The sequence below is a fragment of the Falco rusticolus genome, chromosome 3 (assembly GCF_015220075.1).
Source record: "Falco rusticolus isolate bFalRus1 chromosome 3, bFalRus1.pri, whole genome shotgun sequence".
Classification (NCBI taxonomy): domain Eukaryota; kingdom Metazoa; phylum Chordata; class Aves; order Falconiformes; family Falconidae; genus Falco; species Falco rusticolus.
The window spans coordinates 39,444,952-39,470,035 of record NC_051189.1 but is presented as its reverse complement, the minus strand read 5'-3'; the positions used below and the strand labels follow the sequence as shown (position 1 = coordinate 39,470,035).

The following is a 25,084-nucleotide window of genomic DNA, read 5'->3' as shown; positions in this document are numbered from 1 at the left end:
TACTCGTTTGTTCAACCAAAAGCATTTCAGTACTTGCATGCCTGCCTCTCTGTAGAACTGTGACTATCAATATATGTCCCTAAAGAGTTTGTTCTTCTGATACTTTTCTCTCCCTCTCTCTCTCCAGGGAGAGATTTTTCTTTTTACAGTCCTCCCACTGCAATAGTCAGATGACTCCCACTATAGCACTCATAAAACTACTGCAAATCAACATTCTTAGGATTAACTCTCAGATTTAGATGCCTAAATATAGGTAGGTAGTTAATGTGTAGAAGCTAAGTTACTATTAGAGTGAAGCTCTGGAGAGATCCATACAAAATGTAAACATCCTAGTTTACGACATGTTTACGACATGACAAACAGCACTCTGCACCAGTGCCTGCTCTGACTAGACATTCCACTGGTTATAATGGGAGACTGGGCTTCTAGAGCACTAGCAGAGGCTATCTGAGGCACATGAGCTTGGCTTTGAATCCCATCAGCACTATAAAGAGCAGCATCTAGCTGCCTAAACACAGGCACACTGCACCATCTGAGATGTAGTTGTGAACCTAAGACACGCACATGATGTGACACAGGACTGATCCATGAAAAGCACAAGTTTCCCATGGAGTCTTGGTGGACTACATGAAATGGTATGATGATTGAAACCCACCTTTAGGGATTCCTTCAGCTGCCTAAACTTAGCTACATGGAGCCATTTGAAATGCTCTAGGGTATCTTGCCTGCCCTTCAGCTGCGACTCTAGTAAAGGTCTCCTCTAGGTCTTCTACCAAATCCACCGGCCCCATGTGCATGTCTCAAACACCCTACAATGTCTCAAACGGCACTAGAGGCCTATGGTTAGGCAACTTATGTTCCTCACATCTGCCACAGTACACGTGCTTGGGGGGAAAAAAATATAATCTGCTTTGTACACAGCTGTGCATAAAATCCTCCTCTGTTGCAGAAAGACTTGATAACTGGAATCCAGCAACAAATAATAGGCTAATCACGTGCCTAGAGTCATGGAAAGACTTCACCTTTTCCAGGCTATAGCTGATCTAATCAATACCAGATCAAAATCTTTCAGATCCAACAACCCTTTACATGACACACTGTAGTATTTGTGCTTTAAATGGATGTTCTCCATGCAGACAGAGGTCTCCTGCCAGAAGGTAAAGAGGGTGCTCAGGCAGCGCAGAAGGACTTCTAAAGGCCAGGACATTTTCAGACTTCATTCTCTTTCTGTAAATTAGGTAACTGGGTTGTATAATTGTAGGTGTACTTCTGGGGACAGTCTCAACAGATTTTACATTGTTTCCTGCAATGCAACCCATTCACTTCAATATTTGGCTTCTATAGGTGTTCTGGTAATTTTCTTTTCTTTCCTCATAGAACTATGTAACTTTTCTGAAACAAATGAAATTGGGTGAGGATTTTGATTACATTGCTAAGCACTCATGTCAACACTAGCTTCAAATCTGATCCCTTTGATGCACATACTTAATCTTTAACTCTGCAATCATAAAAACCCCAAACTTTTCATTTTATTCCATTCTTTCACCATACAATCTTTCATTAATCTGATCTGCCAATTTAAGTAATTTATCTAATAATTGCACCAGTCTATTCTCTTTTCAATCATTAGATTGGAGAACATGTTAGTCCACTATGAAGCTGGCAGTTGCAGATATAGTTGGCCAAAGACTGGTCCACAAACTTCCTTTTACTATACCTCATCTCTAAAGGGCTCATTCAGTATTTAGGGCACTGGTGCACGGGGCTGATATACATAAGCAAACAGTCCATGCATCAGCTCAGTACCCAGCACGGGAGCTACCTACCCGATAAGTAGGAAATACATGCCCACGTAGGGTGATGCCCTGTGCTTTGTGGCCAGGCAGCTTGGCTGGCTCCAGAAGAGGCAAGAATATGCTGCTTCTCTATTTCTCTGAGTTTGGTCTTGCAAACAGCACTCTAAACAAGCATTCACTAACATCAAAGAAGTATGTGCTCAGAATGGCAGGGCTGTGAAGAAAAAGAAAAGGAGGAATGGTCTGTGCACTTTCCTCCCATGCACTGAGAACAAGGTGATTGATAGTTTTCTCCTTAGTCGGTAGTATACAATATGCACGCAGGAAGAAGCAACCATACACAAAATTAACATGAAGGCTCAGTGCAGCAGAAACTGTCGAAGTGCACAGAAGCAGTAGGTTATCCCAGGGACACTACCACTTTGCATGACACCATCCAAATTCCTCAAAACCAAGCAAGAAACTGCTTCAATTACTTTATTTCCCTTTTCTAGCTTGTCATTGTTTTGTATTTTCTTTGTTCTTATACTTCACAAGTGGTTTTAATTTTGAAAGCTTTTTTTTTAAAAAAATAAAGGTTTTTCAAGCTCTCTAGATTGTGGTGAGACATTTTAAGGAACTTTCTATAATAAGCAAATAACTTCTGAATTCTCCCAAAAAACAAAGGTTGAGTTTTGTGATCTCTTAAACACTACTTTCCATACTAAAACATCAAAAGCTGCTGTTCAGTCTCTAGTAGTTTTATTTCTTAGCTGAAAACACTTAGTTTAGGTAAGTCTGCAAGATACCATTTCTGTTTTGTGGCTTACAGACTTTCTATAATTGAAAATACTGCAGGACAATTAAACTTCAGGAATTATTCTCATCAATTCTAACTGAAGAAAAAACGTAAATTAAAATAAAATAAACCAGCATTCAATGGCAACAAGGCAAGCTGGATGACCCCGTAGTCAGAATCATTACCTTATTTCATTGTTTAGTTGCTCTAATTTGAACAGCCATTTTTAAATTTTTTTTAAACATGATTTAAGCCAACTGCACACTCAGGTATACGAGGGAGTAGGGGTTCTAGCACTGGCTATAGATATGAGTACTACGCATGTTTCATACGCAGCTCTGCCAATCTTTCTCAAACCTGACCCACTGTTCCAAGGTTTAGCCTCTTAGTATTGTGCCAGTTCTACTGAACTGTGCCAAATGTGCTGACAAACACAAAACCTACATCAGTTAGCAAACAGTCCCTGAAAGCATCAGCACCTCCTTCCCCAGAGTCAGTCTGTAAAGCTCTTACATAAATAAAGCTATATAAATTGCAACATTCACCATTTCCAGCTTTTCTTAACTGAAAGGTCCTCACATCCCTTTGTTGCAAAATTGCTCAGAACTCTAGCTTATGAGGCTTTAAATAAGTAGTACACAACTGGTAAATTTTAAGTGCCAAAACAGGTGTTTTTTTCCTTTATTATAATCTCTAGTAGTAATATAGAAACCTTTCCTAAATAAAAAAGTTGTCTAACATGGCTGAATTCAGGGCTGATGGGTTTTTTAAATGCTCTGCCTTACCAGAGGCCATCAAGATTCCTAGTACCGAACTTGCATAAATTTTACTTGAATAATTAAATCCAGAGCGGACTCCCAAGCTGTCTCATAGTATGATGAAAAAAGTTTGAAGTTCTGATCTATATTGTGAAATGGACAGCAGTATACAGATACCCAACCTACCAGAGATCTAAGCTGATAACTGCACATGATTCAGCTCAGCATCACACAGTTTTTCAGCTCGGGTTGAGATGCATTGTAATGGCAATGACCCAACCCTGTTACCAATCTAGCAAGTATTGCATTCGCTAACTTGAGTGAAGAGCCAAGTTAATACATCCACACCCCACACACTCCCAGGCTGGACTGTCTACCTAGCTCCCCCAAGGCGGGAGCAGACTTGCCCTGCACTCCTATCTTAGCACAGGAAGAGTTACAAGGCTAATCGCTAAGCCTACCTGGCACTAGACACTGCCCTAAATGCCCTAACCTCTGCCTAACAGTTTTGCATTTCGTGCCTGCCTTCCACTTGCAGCTCTGTAACCCTTCACCTAAGCTGCCTGACCAGTGTTTACCAGAGTTTCTCTTGCTGTATTTTTCCCTTGGTGTTCTCCCCGTGCTGTTCTCCTTAAGGCCCTTCACCTGCAAATACCAACACATTGTCAGGACTGCATCTGTACGGCACCATAGCCCTTCTCTCCTGTCCTTTCCCTGTCCCTTGGCAGCAGCTTTTGATATACATCACCGAGCACAACAATATGCATGCACAAAGCTCAACAGACAGCCAGTGTTCAACACTGGCCCTGGTGCAGCACTACCAGCACCATAAGCAGGAACAAGCAACAGGGAGCTTCAGCAGGTCCTCATGAAAACCACAGAATTACTATGGGAAGGTGTTGTGGGGAACACTTGCTGCATGGGGAAGGACACTCAGAGGAGGACACTCCTCTGGAAGACCCCACCACTTCCCTTCCAAGCTGGCCACTGGGAAAACATTTCCCCTTTCCCTTTTTTCCCCGCTCACTTGTTTGCTTTCTTTTTTTTCTACGAAAGTAATTTTCACCCTCGGTATCAATTTACGCCATCAGCTGCAGAGGTTGCAAATGGATCTTTGCACCTTGCATGTAAACCTGTTTCAACATCCTCTCTGCAACACACTGCCCGTATAAATATGCTCTACTGCATGTGAGAGTGTAGCTCGTCACAGGCTTAGATCAACCTGAAGTGCCTTTAACTTCCAAACACACATTCCTGGCCCCTCTCTGGTGAGGGCACAAGCTCTTGTGTGACTAGGTGAGGATGTGTTTAAGCACAGTTGTAAGTCTAGGACTAACTTCTTCCCTCCTCTCCCCTCCACAGGACTGATGCATTTCTGAGCTGCTCAACTCCCAGTGCTGGAGCCAGGAAACTCGCAGGGACACAAAGGCTGGGGACAAAGGAAGGAGGAATCACTTCACCACCTCAACACAAATCACCTTAGCCCACACGGAAGCTAGCCCTCAACTTTGCATACAAATAGTAGCTCTCAGACTTCCCTGAATTACTGAAAAGGATCTTTTGTGCCCCTTGAAACACTAGGCTCAACTGGTCTAAAGATATGCCCTAGGATGAACTTAACACTTTATTGTTTCCTCAAACCATTCATTTTACCAGAACCAAAATTCCCAAACACAGTCTCCTAATCTTAATCTGTATCTTCACCTATTTGAAAAGTATATTTTTTTAAATGAAGATCAGTAAAGGGAATCTAGATACAGTATAAAAGACAAAAACAGCTTACAAAATATGTTAAGTAAATTGGATCTGTTTTAATAACAGATAATAATCTACAGTCAGAAACTGATGAAAATGAAAAATACTGATTACAGCATATTACCTACATTATTTTTCAAATCTTGTTTTTAAACAATCTACGTGGGCTACAGTTATTTCGGAATTCCAATAACACTTCTATTCTGCTGCCCAACTGCTAAAAATCAGCAAATGAATGCTAAATAAAACATGGCAGTAGAAGATAATAAATGTAACATATCACAGGAAAATAATACAGTACTACAGTATGTGCTTCATACTTGGGACTTCGCTCGCTATTAGAACAGATCCAGAATCTGGTCGCAGGCTTCCCTCCGGTGAGGTGAGGGTGGGTAGGAGGTGCACAGCGATCCCAGCTGGCAGAGGGGAAGGATCCTGCGTTGAGGAGCCAGCGACCCACAGCGAGCCAGCGTGAGCCGCGCTGCAGCGTGCCGCGGGGCCTGTGCCCAGCACGGCTCGCAGGGCAGGGCTGAGCGGCACGAACTGCCTGGCTGCAGCACTGACCCGCTGCAAGCGGCTCCCGCGCCGTGCCACCCGTGGGGCCCTGCCTTTACCTAACCGCGCGGCAAGGTCTCAGGTGAACATCGTTCCTGTTCTGATCACTGCAACAAGAGCTGTCTCCTTGTAAGAAAATCCTGTAAGACTGTGAATGACTGAGAAGGGGAGAATCTCTGCTGCAGCCGAGGTCTACGTGGCACGCTGCACATGGTCGTAGTCCTGTTCGATGCTACACTGCTCAGGGCTCCCAGCATCTGAAGGGGTGGAAGATTGTCTGTGCTATTCTCTTCTTACACTGTCAGCTCTAATAAGTAGCATTTTAAATGATACCTTGCAGAGTCTAAGTGCCTTTCTTACTGGGATCATAACAGACCAGCACCTCCCAATGCAAAACAAGGTGATGAACAATTATTTCTAAAACAAAAGTAGTCCCAAACCAGTACTATATGGCATCATTCTTCTGTTTCCTCTTTACTCTGGAATTTGTGTGTGAGCTGCTATATGCACAGAGGGCATGTGTTTATGCAGACAGACACGCATATCCAGTTATTTACTACTTAGTTTTAGTTATTTATCAGTTTACTAGCTGCAGTATTATTGGCCATCCTCCACTGGCAGCTGTGCTCACTCAAATAAGCACGATGAATCAGGCAAGCACAGATTCTGGTCTTCTGGCCCACCCCGCCTCTTTGTTTTGTGATCAGAAATATCAAATGCCCTTGACTACCTAATACACTCAGAGAAATAAAGTTCAGGTATCATTTTACCCTAACATGGGAGCATGGGTCCCATGAAAGCAAGCTCCCAAAGAAGCAAATGTAAAAATTGCACTAGACGTACTAAACATTTTGTATGAAAATAAATAAAATCTTAGAAGTTAGCAACTGCTAAGTATTTTGGTACTTACTCCAACAAGTATGTTTCAGTAACTCAGTTCAGATTCCAGATTTCCCCATTTCATGGTTTTTACTAGCTTACGCTTTTTCCAGCCTAGCCTTTTTACCTTAGTCGAACTAATCTCACTATAAAAACAAATCAAATAAATGTAGGATTTCTAAATATTAAGAAAAATAATTTCAGGCGCCATACTTAGCTGTTTAAACCACGGCAGAGGTAAGCAGAGACTCAGGTCAGCAGTGACTAGAAATATAACACAGGTATACAATAAACAGGCACTGTTCTGTAGAGTAATGAAAGACTTTTTTCAGGTTATGTTTGTTTGTCTTTTACAGATCTAGGTATTGCTGCTATTTAAAAAACAACAGAATGAAATGTTAAAACTCTAACATTATCATGATTTAAAAATCAGGTGAAAAGGAAAGTAAGATTAAATTGGCTGAAACTTTCCTTATACAACACTGAAATGCTGCATTTTCATTTCAAACTCCTTAATTTTTAAACATTGCTATAAATTCAATTTTTAATAGAAGAGTAATTTTGAACCAAAACACTTCTTCCAAGCTAATAACCTCATTCTTTTTGATAACTATGCGATGCATGAAAATTTATAGGAAATCCATTAATCAAACCTTTACAAAAAAGTAAACATTTTCCATGGAGAAAAACATGCTGTTAGAAATTCCTGACTTGTTTTGTTTTGGTTTTTTTTTTTTCTTATTTTACAGATTACACTCAATAACTTTTGGAGCTCCAAAGGACCTGTTCTAATATAGTTGTTCTGCAAGAAAAAGAAGGAAAAATGGAGAAAAAAATAAGGAGAAAGCAGCTCTTGGGATTGCAAATTAACACATATATATATTACCTTAAGTTTATCGCAGACTGTTGCATTAGATACAAATTACATTTAATTCAGGATGAGCTAGAACAGTTTTTCTATCTGCACTACAAATACCAAAATACTACAATACCAAAGATGAAGATGTTTCAAAAATTTAGAACAAATTGAAGCATCAAGTATTTGGATGGTCAGTTAAGAAAACAGTTCCACCCACTTAAATTTTTGATTTATTTTAATCTTTAAGAACTTGTTACAAACAAAATTTTGAATACCATCTTCTCAACAATTACTCCAACTTACTACAGTAATGACAGAACTGATAGAGGGCTCTCTGCATATAGGTTTATAAACTGTGAAATAAAGGATTTTTCCTAACCAAACACTGAGGATTAAGGAATTCAGAAAGCTGACCAGGCAGAATGGTTAAAAAAATGGCAACCTGAGAATGGTTTCCAGCCAATTTTCAAAATGCAGCCTTCCTAATTTTATATCCATTTTTTTTCTTAGAAAAGAATGCTTCATTTTTAATGATACAGATTCTAAATCACATGACAGCACAGCATAGAAAAGCAAAACCTCTCTCTGGAGTTAAAATGTTCTGCCTCCTCACTGCCACGGCTGTAGACTGTAACTCCAGTATATACATTAAAAAAATAGAAACAGTTGGTTTACATGTCTTTATTCCTTGTGACATGCTTAGGGCACCTGTATTCTTTTAGAAGGAAATCCTGTGTGTTTCTAAATAAGGTTGCAGAGACTCTCTTTTGTAAAAATGTTAGTTTTATTTTACCCTGAAATAATCTAGGAAGTTCATAAAGATTTAGAACACATTGATAAGCAAAGGATAAACATCAAAGAATAGAAAAAGTACAAACCTCTGATTGTACATGCCCCGGAAATTATAATTTGCTCTATAATTGGGAATTGGTTTTGGATCTAATGGCCTGTAGATGGCAGGCTCTCCTCTTTTCATAGCCAGACCATTCAGCTCCACTGTTGGAGTTATACTGCCTGCAAAAACCGAAAATACATGTAAGGCACTTAAACCACAAACACTGCAAAACACACAAGCAGGACTGAGATAAGCAGCAAAGAGAGTGCTGCATAGTATTATTTTGCCTTAAATAAAAAATAAACAACTTGAATGACACTTCGTTTTCTCTAAAAGACAGGAATACAGATGCCAACTTAATCACAAGCAATGAAAAAGAACATTTAAACTTTATCTCAATGCATTCTCTATACAGTTCCAGTAGATTAGTCTTCACGTATGAAAGAGAAAGTTAGTGCTATAATCAAGTTGGTTCTTCATCTTTCCAAACTGCTTATAATACGTTATGACGCTTACTGAAATTATAAAGATAAAAGAATATCTCATCCTGCTGAATACCATTTAATAAAAACACAAATACAGCAAAGAGGCACTGAAACAAGCAAACAGTAATAGGCATTACTGCAGTCATGTGGTAATCTTACAACAAGTCAGAAAAAAATGTGTTATTTGCAAGACTTGAAAACTTGAGACCATGACTAAAAACTAATGATCTAACAAGAATGATGTAAAAAGCTGAAAATACTACTGGAAATCAGTGTCACTACAGCCGTCTACTGGTAACAGAATACAAAAATAGAAAAACAGCCAGCACTTGCCCACTTGCATGGTCTCCAAAATGCCAAATAAAAAGCTACACTATGACTTTGTTTTAGTTTTTAAAATAAAATGTTCAGCTACTGTATTCCCCACTCGTACTGTTGTAAGAAAATCCTAAATAAGTTAAATGTACATTCCAATTAAAAGCAGTTAATATTTTCTCAAAATATTTTCATAAGAGGTTCAAATGAATCTAGCCTTAAAACAGCTATGATGAATTTACCAGTCAGCCATTGAGGTTTTATATAACAAATGACGAAAAAATTTATGCAATACTTACTCAAAAACTTCTATCAACATCAATTTTTATATTTTCCACAGCAAAGAATGACTATGAATTCAACTATATAGTAAAAATGCAAAATGCCATTTTGATGAGAAACTTCTGTGCATATACAATACACATTTCTTAGAGCAAAATTACAGTGTTAAGTGACACAATTTTTTAATGAATTCCCTTAAAGCTTATTTCTTTTATTATCAGCTTTTCCCTTTAAGAATACGCTCAAAGCCAAAAAAAAAATAATCTACAAGTGGAGAGATTCTCTGCGATGTCAAAAATCAAACCCAGCATCTCTTTATATAGAGGTCTGACCCTCCTGCTTTCTTAACAGCCAAAGTCACAGTGACTGTGAAGGACACAGGGCAAAACCAGTGTCCTGGGTCTGGAGAAGCAATGTATTGATATCCAGAGGAGCAAGAGAATACTACCGCACCCCTCTCCAACAATCCTTAATGGCTAATGCTCAGGATAATACAAGCTCTAAAGCAAAATTACTCCAGGTTTTTTTTCCAACATAGAGAAGATTAACTGCAAAATTACTCTATTTTAAGAAAGTGGCTAAAGATGACTTTTTTTAAAAAGGGAGGGGGGAGGAGCAGAGGGAAATAAAAAGGGAAGAAGGGAAAAGAAGTGTAAAAAAGAAAAAGATTACTTTTTTCTCACTGTTTGCTTTCTTTTATATTAGTTTGAAATACAGTTAGGAATTCTTTTTTATTTATTTTAACAAGACAGAACAGATCACTGAGCACATGGCTGAGGTGTGTATCTCAAAAGGTATTGCACACATAGAAGGGAACTCACAGGTAACACCTCAAAATGAAGGATGTAAAGACACCAATATAAATTCTATTATTCAAACAAGAGTTTCTAAAGCCATCTGAAAGCTTTTCAAAAGCACAGGTTGCTGTGAAGGAAAACTCACGATGCAGGAAATACCTGCACAAGTTCTCATGCCAAATCCTGACCTTTTATTTACATAACAGATGTGATTTCACAGGATTGGACTGGATAAAATTTCCAATTTCACTAGAAAGTTAGCTAAAATAACTCTTTGGGAAAAATGCTTTACTATGGTAATAATGGTCAGTTCAATCTGGTTTTGTCCCATCTTTCCACTGTTGATCACATCCAATCACTTTGTATACATCTGAGCCTTATCTAAATAATACATTAAGTTACAGTTCAACCATTTTTGGTATTCACGTTAAAAATTCTCCCGAGCAAACTCACTAGGGGTTCTTCATTATACTATCATACCTATAAGACAGCTATGTTGATTCTCATCCTCCAACTTAACTTACACCTTTTAAAATGTCTTTATTAGTGGTATAATATTCCAATACTTCAACAAGATTTAACACACAGAGGAAAATGTCATACCTGGATTATTGTTAACATTATTTTTGGGTGGTCTAGGCGTTGGTTTGGGAAGGGTAGTTTCATTCAATGCTTTGCTAGCAGCAGCATGCTGGGCCTTTTTAATACTACTTCCTTCAGCTTCCCAAGTCTGTTCTCCCAGAGTCAGCTGCACTGTGAACATCTTCAAAGACAAAGAACAGGTAAACCCTAGCAAAATTATCACTGTGGATTAGACCAACCTGTATAGAAACTTCCAGGGCTGAAGAGAAACCATGCTCTCTTTTCATTATATTCAACTCCCAGATAACACATCTGATTCTTACAGACATCAGTGAGTCTATCAGTGGCCAATATCTGGCCTTACAAGTGACAAAGTAGCATAATGTTAACGTCAACTACCAAAGAACAGAATAATATTTAAACCAAGTAATAATAACTGTAAGCTGATCCTCTGCTCTTGGAAGACTATATACTGGTCGGTTAAGACCTCATTTCCTCACACATTTGAATGCATTTAGTCGCTTTGTTTAACTGTAGAAAACAGGTAAACAATGCTATTAAAAATAACCGATAATTTTGTAATAATTCTGAACAGCTATAAATGACTGCACACTCTTCAAGGAGGTGGAGAATTTGGCCCAAATACTTTTACCCAGTGCAAGAACTTCTCACACAATCCAATTTCTGAAAACTATGTGTATTGTTAGGGCTGAGTCACAACTCACATATGTTCAAAAATACAAAGTAAGAAAGAAAAGAAGTATTATCTTTTTGAATGAAACTGCAGTTCTTTAATGTGGCTTCTATAGTGAAGACAGAACTGTAAAAATTCAGAGGTCAGAAATGGACTACTGATAAAAACCATATACATTTTCAAATCTGCAGTATCCATGCTGTGTGACTTGTGAAGATAAAACTCAATGCCTATTTGAGATATTAGAGTCTATCTTCTGTACGATACATACACATTCTGTTTAAATTTGAGCATCTAAGAATGAGAGGAGAAAGGGTAACAACTCAAGGTCTTTTCCATATCAATTCCATACGTATAAGGCAGGATTTAATAGTCAGGTGCGCACCGTAAACTAAGATATACCTACCTCAGAAAACTGACTGACTTGAGGCAACATAAAGAAATCTACATATTAGTGTGAGCAGCATATAAAGTAAAATTTTTATTGTGATAGTTATTTGCTCTATAATTGTTAAAATTATTTAAACTAGCTAGATTCAGGACCAGGTATCTAGAGATGGGCAAACTTTAAATTTGCCTTTACCTGTATTTTCATTTAGCATGTACTGGCAAACAAGCCTTTAAACACAAGTATGTATGTGCCTCCCAACTCAGCCCTATACACACGCATACAGTGCATATGGACTGAATGCTATAAATATTTACTTGTGTCTCAATTACAGGCTTGAGTTTTGGAATACTGTAATTTTCAGAAGTACAGTGCCAAGTACCCGTATCACAGTTCCTATCGCCATGTTGTTTTTTCCACAGCAGTCATGACAATTTCCTCAGAGACAGCACTTTGTCAAACCCTATCCCCACCTGAAAGCTAAGCTGGGTATTAGAGCTAAATATCTGTAATTATATAAATCATCTATAAACATACATCCTGATTACTAGAAGAACTGAAATTTGATTTCTGGATCTGAAGTTTATATATATTATATTTTATAAGACAGTTATCAGTGTAGTATTTTCATAGGAGAATAATATCATTAATTTAAATAAAAATATGAATAACGGCTATTTATCTACCTATAACCGTCCTCTTAGCACTTAGAGCAATAAACAGGAATTCAAGATAATAAAGGGCTTGCTCAATAAATTTCTATAGCCAGAGCTCTAACCTTCTCACTTTGCCCACCTGACAAAAAAAACTCCTGCAAAACCCACACACAGTAGTAGGTGGGAATTTAGTTCAAGGAATAAAACTGCCTTAAACCAAAATCTGGAGCAGCCAATGAAGTACTCAAGATCTGCAACACCGGATTGCCAGTTCTGCTATGGAATGAGAGGCATTTCTCACCAACTTTCCGAGCAATGTTTTATTCCTTACATCCAACCTAATTTACCTGATGGCTAGAGAGCAGAAATGCAAAGGCCACTGTACTTTGTGCTTGTTTTCACTCCGCTGTCTTCATAAGGTCAGTCACCCTTGGCTCTGGAAAGTCTTTCCTCCTCACTTTTTCTGCATGTAGAACTTTCCTCCTTCCCAGACTTCTGAAGTGCTACATCCCTTACCCTTTTCCCTCTTCTCTGTACCACCATCCACTTTCTTTTGCCACTGCTTCTTTTAAACTTGTCTCCTGAGATGCCATTGACATAGAAGCACAGAAGAAATAATCAATCTGACTAACGTACTCAAAAACGTAGTTTATGCTAACAAAGACTTTCTGGTTTTACTTATGATAAAAAATGCACCTGGAGGGCAGACTCCTAGAAATCCTAACTACACTGTCAGGAGCCATCAGTTCTCCCCTAGCTCCACTGTTCCTAGTTTCCCATGTCACTCCAGTTGTCAAAACTTACTTTCCAGAGACAACTAGAAAAAAGGATATAGAAATTTACTAGCATTTGTGGTCACAACACAGACAGCTGTCTTGTAGAGCACGTCTCTGAAAATCACGAAAACCACTAGTGGACAGGAACAAGTATGTATAGGAAGAAAGCAACACGAGATAATCCTTAAATAGCAAACACCACCAGCAGCAGCAGCATTACATCCTTCAGGTCATGCTTTCTAGGACAAACTCAGCTCTGTTCCATAAGTTATATCAGGTATGTCATCATATTGCTAGGAAAACATTAATAGTAAACTCCTAACAATCATAATAATTTCTCTGCTTTTTATAGGTCTTGTTCTTCATCCTTTTCCCTCCTTTGTTCTTCTCGTTTGCTGCACAGGTCAAAATCAGATTTAATATTCTTCTGAGTACACAGATCACATACGTATCTTTTTTTTTGACCACTATGAGTGCAATTAAAAATAATAACAGGTAAATTGAAAAACTGAAAAATTAAGAAATCCATTGAAAATCTGGCTTTCAAAAGTGCAGCCAATACAGGCTCAAGTAATTTCAATTACATTAATTCCTTTAAAAGTAATAACAAATATATGTGAACTATTTCTTGTACTGCTAGAATTTAATGTATAGTATGAATGCAGTGTAACTCAAATCCCTTTATGGCTGAGGAACAGGAGCAGCCAAAACCACACCTTTTGGTACAACCAAAGCACTTCCTGTCTCACAATAATGGAAAAAAGGTAGCAAAATAAATATACAACACAACAGTGAAAAGTTACAGAAAGCACAACAGATTTAACATGTCGCAACCTAAAACCCACCAACCAGTGTATCCTGTGGTGCCAAACGCCTCCAGGAAGAAGAGCACTTCAATTTCCATTTGTAATGAGGGATCCTAAAAGCTTGCCGATTCTCAGCAGCCCTGCACCTGCTGACATCATTTCCACCAGCACAAAGGATGCATGAACACCAGCCAGACCAGAAGGTCAGTGATTTGCATCAACTCTGTGCCAGCTCACAACAGAATGTGCAACTGAGAAACAAGGGGCAACGGCTGCAACACAGCCCATGACTAGCTGAAACTGTTACTGATCTGCAGCGTGACCCCACTGTCCTATGCAATTTTGCCACTCTATAAATACTGAGTATAAAGCAGCTATTAACTATGCCATTGCCTCTCTCTGAGTTTTCATGTTTTCTTCTCCTCCCCCAGATTGCTCCTAACTAGAGAAGAAATTCAAAATTATGTCTGAAAATTATTATGAGAATATCCCTCTGTGTTCCCCATCATCCAAAAGCACCCTGATTTGTACTTATGAAATTAAGTTGGATGTCCAAATTGGTATGAGAACTGACCAGAATTAACTGTCAGCTCAGTAGAAACTTTAATGCTATAATCGTATCAGGAATCTTAGTATCACCATGAATCTTAAAGATGCACAGAATTTAAAGGAAAGAACAGTATAGAAGTTTGTGCCCTATAACGCAAGATCCAAAGATACGGTATCAATGCAATTAACTTTACAGAGAATTGTATCAGTAAGTACTTTAAAAAAATGACACAAACTAGCTCTGTTGTCATCTGCACTACCATGACACAAATGCAGAGGTGAGTTATCAGATGAATGCTGACTGGGGAGAAGGTTTCATGCAGCTTAAAAAGCAAATGCTCCATCATGATTAAAAAAGGGTGGTGATACCCTGGAAAGAATGTCACAAGGTCTTTATATAGGCCAACAAATATCAACTCAAAGGTGGAAGTCAAGGTAAGGTACAAAATGATCTAAAGGGCTTCAACATAAATACACACTTTCTGAAAGTGTTAAAAAAAAAAAAGCAAGCAAAATAAAGAACAGTGAGAAACCCCTTACACTAGAAATGGGGCTGTGTTTGACAAGCGCACTCATCCAGACCATGACATTATCTGTTCAGCATTTAAGGTATGGCTCATCACCTGGAACTGTGACCTTACCTTGGCATGAGCAGGCCCTCTTTCATTCAGAAGCTTATACTGGGGTTGAATTCTATTGAAACGGGCTAACTCATTTACCAGACACATTGGAGTTTTCTCTTTGGGGTTTGCCATGTTATCTTGGAGAGGAGCTGTAAATAAAGAGTCTGTAAAGTTTTTGTGGAGAAATGTATTCCTCAGCACTTCGCAAAGCTTTGCAAAAGCAGCAGCATGCTTAGAAAAGAAAATACTTCAGCTAAAAAATAATTTTTCCACATGCTAAATACAATGTTTTAAACCATTTATATATTAATCATATGAGAATAAGCATTTTACAATAACCACTGTAAATGGTTAACAAAACCATTCTGATTACATGCAATTTTAAAAAAATACAACTATTTCTTTCCAAAATGCCTCTATAAAAGATAACAGTGTAGAAGGACATACACATATGCTACATTTTCTACATCACCAAAGTTTACTCATCAGGAATACACTGGTTCCAGGAATTCACTACTCTTTCAGAATGCTTTCTCAACACTTTGAGGAAGTGGATAGTATAAGAGTTGTAAGATAAATATAGCAGATGAAACCCTGTGGTCCCCACTTGCCTCTCCCTGCTTCTTCCCAGTGTTTTGGACTTTTCTCACAACAGTGAAGTCACTCTCAGAGCGCTCCCAAACACCTTTTCTCCCCCTTTAAGGATTTTGTTCTGCTTTTCTTAGACAACTTACTTCATGTATACTGCTTTACTATTTTTTAACTTTCTGCTATTTCTTTTTCAATGTAATTGTATTTATCCCTAAACCACAGCCATTTTGTGCTTAATTTTTTAGGATAACGTTTCTGTATTTTATACCCAGTTCAGCATAGGAACTACAGCATTTATTAGGCTACAAAGGAAACACCAAATACTGCCAAGCAGTCTGAAGACATTCTGTTCTAGGGAAGAGAAATACACTTGGAGACCTTCCTGCACCACTAAAACTTCTCTGTAAAAGATACACTCAGAATTTGACAAAACAGACATGTTCTTTTCTGAGCTTTTATATCATTGACCAACACTTCACTGTAAGTCTGAGCTCAGTTAAAGAAACTTAGCTTAGTAAACAGCCTATGTAGCCAAAATAGTTTTCTATGAGATTTTTTTGTTTATTTTAATCCTTATTAAAGCCAAATTTTTATTTTTTTTTTAATTAATGAGTCATCAAAAAGGTTCATTTGAAGACCAAAGAAAATATACTTGGACCAACTTACCCGGTGAGTTGCTAGAAGGCGCAGGATCTACAAGGCCAGCCGTAGGACTGCTACAGCTGGCAGCTGATTCCGAAATGGATCCATTCATTGAGGACGGCAGACCCAGCGTATTTGTAGTTGTAACTGGTAGGGGTAGCACCATAGGAGACATGGTAGGGCCAGACAGGTTTGCTGTAGTCTGCATCTTAACTTGTGCCATTGCCTATCACTGCAATAAACAAAATATTGTAAGCAGGGAACTTTGCATTTTGCATGTCAAATGATGGTAGTGATATTAACAACAGATCTTATTTTTGCTCCTAGACCTGGGTCACAAAACTACCCACAGAAGTCACACCCCTGGCAAACATTACTTCCAAACAGATACACAGAGCTCACAGTCAAAGAACATGACCAGAGCAAATCCACATGCCCTGACTCCAAGTTCTGTTGCTCAACTGTGGGGTGACCCTGCCTGAAATACAGCAGGAAGAATGATTATCCTAGAATAAAATTCCATATAATTATTCTGCAGATGAGATTAGCACCTGCCAATTTCTTCAGCAGAGGATGTCTTTGCAACAAACTGCCACAGCAATCTTTTCCCATAGTTTTTCAGTAAAGTGCACACAAAATACCAAATAAGCCCACAAGAGAAAATCCCTACTTTTTTCTGCCTGCTACCAAACTAGAAAAGAGAAAAAGTAAGATGAGAAAACAAACAACTAAAAAACCCCACCAAATAACAAGTTCTGAAAAAATCACTGTTTATCCAGTCAACAGGTGGAGCATTTCAATCCTACAAATTACTAGCACAGGTACCAGAATTTCTTAAATCAGCTTCTAACCCAGTGCCTAAAGCATTTACCTGGAATATGCTAGGTACTAATTATCTCTCTCCATCTGCCCAGATGAGTGAGTTTATTACCAATACATGTTCTCTGACTAAGTTTACACTCATAAACAAACCAGGGGCTGGGCACAGCTCCTTCATACTATTCACTGAAAGTATGCTCCTTGGCAAAGTTTTGGCTACTGACAAAGAACTCCCGCAAAAACCACGTGGGAGCAGTTCAGAGGCCAGCAAGCACCCTAGGCAATCCACTCAAATAAGCAAAGAGGAAGTCATTCTCAGTCCTCCAGGGAAAAGTCTTGGGCTTCTCCTTTTAGCATCAGGACCAAACAGGGTGATGTATTTAATTCAGTAACATGAACGTACACTGTATTTTTTAGGGTTCACAGGCATGATATGATCTGTACAGAGCAGATAAAAGCAAACACCGTAGCAGTCAACAAGCAGCCCGAGGACTGGGATCTCTCTCACCAGCATCTCTGGTCCCTCTGGCTGAGGCAGAGGAGGACAGGAGCCCAGCCCTCCTCCGTCACGAGCAGCACCCTTACTAGTAAGCTCTTTGCTACTTCTGCTGCGGTAATTCTGTCTTCCTAAGCAAAAATGCCATCCAACACCTGAAGAACTTTCTAACAAAGGTCTTATTGAAACAAGTACAACTATATAAAACATTCTGATTACATCAGTATTTCTGCCCCGCCCCCCTCCCCAGATCTGTTAAAAAAATCCAAGTATCTCTACTCAGATGGACAGTATTGTTGGATTGAGATCCCAAATTACTCAGTACACCACACAGTGCAACTACTTTAGCACAGTTGCACTAGTACAATGAAAATAATAAATCCTATTATTGTGACTGTGCTTTGGAGAAAAGGTTCAGACTAGAATGCCGTTTTTATTACTGAGGAAAGACAGACAACAGATTTAAAGCTCCGGAAAGGCAAATGTAAAAAAATTAAAAATGAAGCTGAGATGCAATCACTTGCCCTTTTCATAAGGATCATAAGTAAAATGCTAATAGTGACAGATTTTAAAAATACATATGCAATCAGCTGAGATGTATTCCAGTACTTCATGTGCTCAAAAATATGGACTAAATTCAGACTTTAAAAATCCTACTGTGACTTAACAGCAAATGTCATACAGTAGTGCAGTATTGTTAGAAGGGCCTATCTGAAAGACTGAGAATGTGTGTAACTATAGAATTCTTTGCTATACTACTGATTGTAAATATATTGGTATATATCAGAATGAATTTAGAAAGTTTATTAACTGTAAACATTAGTCATGTAAACATGGCAGAATCGTGCCATATATATTAAACACCTTCAAAATTAAACCGACAATATAGAAAGTCATCACAAAAATTAAAAGTTTAAGAAAATCCTTAGAGTATTTACATTTCAGCAGTTAAATATGAGTACGGGAATGCCATCACTCATACAGTACTGTATGAGGTACTACCAAACACCTATTCTCAGACCCTGCCAGTTATGAATTATCCTTTTCAGCTTCCAGTATTTTGAAAGTTTATTCTTCTTTTCAAGAAAGCGGAACTTCCTAACAAGCAAATAAAATATGTTCTATAGTGTTGCTGTGCTAAAGGGAGAAACTGTAGTATTGATCCTTTTCTATTAAGAATTAAAAAATCAGTTTGATATTAGTATCAACGAACTGTAAAAATGAACAAGATAAAATTTAGGAGAACAAAGACACTCTTTGTCCTACAGTAAAGTACAAAGGAAATTAAACTGTGAAATCAAAATAGAATCATCACCCATTAGGTACTGGGGTTTTCTTATATATCTAAAGGTGCAGAACTCCTACAGGAAACTATACCGATTTTGTAAATTAATCTGTATAAACAAAGATACCCAGGAGGTAATTATACTTGTAGGAACTAACTCTTAAGTACATGAGATACGGAACAATAAATTTGTAATCAGTTCTAAAAATGAACTAATAGAGAGAGACAACAGAGAGAATATAGTTGATATAGTGCTGTGATGTCATCTTCACACCAACAAGCAAATAATCTTTGATGTCATGACAAAAAGGGGACAAAACCTACATGATGCATCTTTTCTTTACATTTTTTACATTTTTACATATATAATAGTATAACTTACTGGTACATAAGTGAAGCAAAAACATTTCGCGGCCTTCCAGCCATGAGCACAGACCAGTTTGCTACTACACAACCAAATGTAGGACTTGGGGGAGAGAGATTTCACTAAGCTGGTCAGAGATGAAATGCAGTTATGTAATCAAAATGTTTTTAAATCTTCTACATGGATGTTCTTGAAAAATCTGGCATTTACAAAAGGAACTGTTAATTTAGGATGTGGCGAATACAATTAGAAAAGCCCCCACACCTCATTTCAGGTGGCTAACCCATCTCACAACTAGGAATCCACTGCACCCCAGTGTCTCCGCAGGAGTTTCCCTCGACGCTCGGCAGAGGTTACAGAGGCTTAGATCTCTCCGAGAAAGCTGGACTGCGCAGCTGTGGCTGCCAGCTTTGTGTCTTTATTGAGCAGCCAGCTGCCATGCTGAGACACCACAGCAATGATATTTCTTGCAGTCTTAATCACATACATGTCTACCCAGTCAAAGCCTGCAAGTCACAGTGCTGCCATTTCTGTAGTTCTATTCTAGAGCTTATGGCGCCTTCTGAAATGCTGCATTGTTTTTTCACCTCTTACTCTAAACCGCACAGCTGTATTAGAAATGCTACACCAGGCATTTAAAGGATGTAAATATACTATAATTGCATTTTACTTCACTTCTGCTTTTGAAAGCAATTTGTACATAGGCATACAGGGGTTTCATTAAACAGTAGGTATTAACTGTCTTTTTAAACTATGTATAAGCTGTGAATTTTCCTCTCAATAAAAATAACCAAAACAAAACAAACTCCTATTAAAACAACTGAACAAAACTGCCTCACATTTCAGAGTCAAAATATTGCTGTCCATTATTGCATTCATTTTTCTTCTAAGTCTAGAAACACAACATTGTAATCAGCTGACCCTGGCTGGATGCCAGGCGCCCCCAAAGCCGCTCTGTCGCTCCCCTCCTCAGCTGGACAGGGGACAGAAAATACAACAAAAGGCTCCTGGGTCGAGATAAGGACAGGGAGATCCCTCAGCTATTACCATCATGGGCAAAACAGACTGAACTTGGGGAAATAAGAATATTTTTTTACCAGTCAAATCAGAGTCCAATATTGAAAAATAAAACCAAATCTTAAAAACATCTTCCCCCCACCCCTCCCTTTGTCTTGCGCACAACCTCCCTCCCGATTTCTCCCCCTCCTCCCCACCAGCAGCGCAGGGGGACAGGGAATGGGGGTTACGGTCAGTCCCTCCCACGCTGTCTCTGCTGCTCCTTCCTCCTCACACTTCCCCCTGCTCCAGCATGGGTTTCCTCCCATGGAGACAGTCCTCCACAAACTTCTCCAGCCTGAGTCCTTCCCATGGGCTGCAGTTCTTCATGAACTGCTCCAGTGTGGGTCCCTTCCACAGGATGTAGTCCTTCAGGAATGGACAGATTCAGCGTGGGTCACCCACAGGGCCACAAGCCCGGCCAGCAAACCTGCTCCAGCCTGGGCTCCCCACAGGTCACAGCCTCCTTCAGGCATCCACCTGCTCTGGTGTGGGGTCCTCCATGTGCTGCAGGACAGCCTGCCTCACCGTGGGCTTCACCATGGGCTGCAGGGGAACCTCTGCTCCAGCCTTGGAGCCCCTCCTGCCTCCTTCTGCACTGACCTGGGTGTCTGCAGAGTCGCTTCTCTCACATGTTCTCACTCCTCTCTCCAGCTGCAGTTGCTGTTGCACAGTATATTTTTCCCCTTCTTAAATACATTATCCCAGAGGCACTACCACCACTGCTGATGGGCTTGGCCTTGGCCAGCTGTGGGTCCACCTTGGAGCTGGCTGGCACTGGCTCTATCAGGCATATGGGAAGCTTCTAGCAGCTTCTCATAGAAGCCACCCCTGTAGCCTCCCTGACACCAAAACCTTGCCATGCAAACCAAACACAAGCATTAATTTAGTTGTTTTCACAGATGCAGAACACTTGTGTCATGCCAAAAAGTACCATACAATGTAAAGAATTACTCTTGTTTTTTCTGATTATTGTAATTTCTTGTACTTTTCTGGAACATGAATCACTTTGTGTCCTTAGATTTTACGACATAAGATATGAAATAAATGCTCAGGTGAAATGATTCTAAGAATATGTCACAGTAATTGAATAAATAAAGACAGATAAAGTAGGTAAGATAGCACAGAATGTGGAAAACAAACGAGCGTTCAAGTTAAACACACTTTTACAACATGGAAAAATTTAAAAAGCAATACCTGACTTGAAACACAAGTAGCTGTATGAAAAACCAACAGTCAGAGAAACTAATGACCTGAACAGCCAAAACAGAAGACTAGACTTCATCTGTGCAGAAAATGAAAATGTCTGTCTGCAGGAGGGTGTTACCACACTTTCACACTGCTCCGTCATACAACCCAACGTACCAAATCTAGTCTGTGTACAAGTACGCAACACACAGCACGTACTACGTATTTGTGAAGTGCTTTGCAAAGCTAACAACTGAAGGCCAGCCACTGCTGAGTGAGAAAAATTACTTGACATATTTTGTATCTCATATACCCAATACTTCTGCTTATACATTCTAATCAGTGCCTGGTTTTCACAACAGTATCACATAATGATCCCAGCTCCTTTTCTGCAGAACTGCTACCCAGCAAGTTTCTAGCCTGTGCTGTTTGTGAATCTGACTGTTCTGCAGCTAATGAGACTTTGTTCTTGCCTTCCTTGAATCCTCTTATTAAAAAAAAAAAAGGCTAAAAGACAATTTCAATTTTTCAAGATCACGTTGAAGACTAATTCTAGTTCTAAAATATTTAGTCTCCTCTAAGCCTGCTTTATAGCATCCACAAATTTAATAAGTGTACTGTTTCATCCACATCATTAATGAAAATATTGAAAGGTTCAGGAACAGCATTACAATAGACTGGGGGCAGGGTCTAGGCAGGCAGCATCTCAAGGTTTTCTTCCAGACAAACCCTTGCTTTTGTTAGCACCTTGTTAATGCGATCCTTCTGTAAAAGTCTCAAGTCACAGAACCCTAATAGAGTTAACAGCTTCCTAACTATGGAAGGTTTGGGTTCAGCTTTAGCCTTAAAATTCCATTAAACTCTCCATTTCCCTTCTATTCTGATATTACTTCACTCGCTCAGTTACACATAAGCATACACAACTGCCAGAAGGTAAAATGTATTTCTTGTGTGCCAGTTCTCACATTTACGGTAAGTATTTATACATATGTACATTATTATAAGAAGTACTAGAGAAGTCCTAAGCTTTCTGTAATTCCTTTTTACTGTGTTATTTCTAGCAGCTTATTTAGGGATGACAGAAAACACACAGCTCTACATTACCTTTAGAGCAGCTGTTAATTCAATCTTTTTTGTTCTACAAAATCAAGTAATGACATAAGCACACAGTAGCAGTTTAGCAAGAGCATGACTTGAAGCAACAGTCAGCAGACTGTTATCTAGAATTATTAACAAAATGTATCTTGTTTATACATTTTATATAGGCAAAATTGAGAAACTACACATGAAATCACACAGGACCCACATATATTCTATGGTACTGCTGGACTCCACTGTTTGTCCTCCCCAGTTCTCCTCCATCACTTTGTTACTCTTTGCCTTACCAGGGGGGTTGCTTGCCAACAGCCTTAACCAATATAATGACTTACTGCCACAGCAAGGGACAATCCTGTGTCCTTTCTCCCCTACAGCAAAAAGCTAGTATTTTTCTGTCCATTTACCTCACTGAACAAGCTCACATGTGGGTAAGGGGGAAGATCAGAGAAGCATCCGTGCCTGCAGAGGGAAGGCAATAAACTCCTGACCTGAAGTGGGTGCAAGGAATTAGCTCTTTCAACTCCTGTTAACCAGCTTAGCTTCGCTGTCAAACCATACGCTGAAGTTCAGCTCCTGCAGTGTTCCACACAAAACTCACCATCTCATCCCTCCCTCATCTTCAGAAACCTGTGGCCTGTTTCTGGGCATGCTTGGTGGGGTTTTTTTGTTTGTTTGTTTGTTTTTTGTTGGGGTTTGTTTGTTTGTTTTACAGTGCCTTATACTAGTGTATCTTAATTTCAGTGGAAATCTGGACATAGCTAGCAGCTAATTAACACCAAAGTAATACATGACAAGCAAGTGAAGTCTGAAGTCAGGCCTTATAAGCATTTTACTTTCCTGAAGTATGGGGGTGGGGAAATGATAATTAACTCTATTTTGGTTATTTTGATAAAATAATTTACAACCAAAGACAAAAATGCACACAAAAAGGAAGGTGAATTGACAGAGAGTATTAGGGACTAATGACTAATACTCAAAAACCAAGTAGCTGCAAGGCTTACAAAAAAGTTTCCCTACGTGCTCAGCACTAAACCCAGTACCTGAGGACTGACTGAAAACTACAGCTCCTTACAGACGGCCTCCTCTGCTCTTGAACTGGAGCAGGACAGTCAGGACAGTGTTGCAGATCAACCCCTGGGAAGGCAAGGCAGGGCCAGGCAGCTGCAGTGAACACCAGGTCAGAACATTAACTGCCATCGCACTTTCAGAAAACAAATGTTGTTTTTGTAAGGATATGATCATCCAGAGAGGAATAGCCTTTGTAAAACTCCTATATACAATCAGTAAGGTCTCTGAGGACAGACAGGAAGGTATTTTTGAGAAAAAAAAAAATCAAGTAGGAAATTGAACAGATTAAAAATCTGCACTCATAATACTTTTCAGCCACTTCTTCAAACAGCAGTCATCTCAGCTTCCCTTTTTAATTACTACACAGGACAAGCACATTAAAACAAACAAGTAAAAAAAGGACTTAAGACTCAGAAGGCTGAGCTAGAAACTGCTTTACCTTGCAGACTTCTTTTGCAAGAAACTGTATTGGTTCCCTATTTTCTAATACTATGTTGATCCGAGATGCTACACGAAGCATGAGTCTCTGAATCAATGACCAGAATACCATTACATACTATTTACATCTGTCACCCATCCTTCTCTAACAACTCTCTTTACAATAGCTTTGTGCAATTTTGAAAAGAAAGGAAAATTTCCAAACAAAACCAAAGCAGACAAATAAGGTAACTAATTATGGAATCAAAGACTAAAACCTAAGATTTTCTCAATGAATAAAATGGCCAATAGTGAGGATTTTTGTTGCCGTTTAATTATGATGTGCTAGCAAGGGGGATAGGACAGAAAAGGCTTCCCCGTGCAATCAAGATTCATACAACTTGAAATACACTGCATATGTCCCACAGCAAATATAATAAGCAGGTATTTTGGATGTAGTAAATTGTTTAAGCCACTACAGCAAAAGACAAGTAACTAATATGAAAAACATGATCTACAAGGCCATCTACATGCACAGTGTACTCACACCAAAACAGTTACCCATACACCGTACAGCAAGATATGAGGATTCACGTTAAGGATTAGACATCTATAGTTTAGGTTCCCAAATATAGGCAAGGTGCCTAAACTACCACCAAAGTAAAAGGAAATACAGTATGGACATCAGTAGTCTACTCATGGTTTACCAGTGCCATCTGAGATGTCCTAAGATATCGTATCTGGATACCTGCACATTCCATCAGCTGCTGCTCCAACAAGCAGAAATCCTCTGTCAGAAGACCCATGCCACACCTGACACTGCATGTGGCAGATGGGTCAGATAAACCCCAGCATGAAAAGGCAATGAAATGGCAATAATGTATGTGTTAAA

At 39.0% G+C, this 25,084-nt stretch overlaps 1 protein-coding gene across 4 annotated transcripts in view; it reads right to left on the bottom strand.

Moving 5' to 3' along the window:
* Nucleotides 1–25,084, bottom strand: part of STAU2 (staufen double-stranded RNA binding protein 2) — a 177,251-nt gene that overhangs the window by 140,169 nt on the left and 11,998 nt on the right. For 3 of the 4 annotated variants that reach the window (XM_037381939.1, XM_037381938.1, XM_037381940.1), the window contains exons 2-5: nucleotides 16,426–16,633; nucleotides 15,187–15,317; nucleotides 10,698–10,857; nucleotides 8,259–8,394 (exon numbers count right to left, since the gene is read on the bottom strand). In XM_037381939.1, the coding sequence (XP_037237836.1) occupies nucleotides 8,259–8,394; nucleotides 10,698–10,857; nucleotides 15,187–15,317; nucleotides 16,426–16,624 (626 nt within the window). In that variant the 5' untranslated portion in view covers nucleotides 16,625–16,633. Of the gene's footprint in view, nucleotides 1–8,258; nucleotides 8,395–10,697; nucleotides 10,858–15,186; nucleotides 15,318–16,425; nucleotides 16,634–25,084 lie in introns of those variants that run through there. The other variant, XM_037381941.1, reaches the window with a different exon arrangement.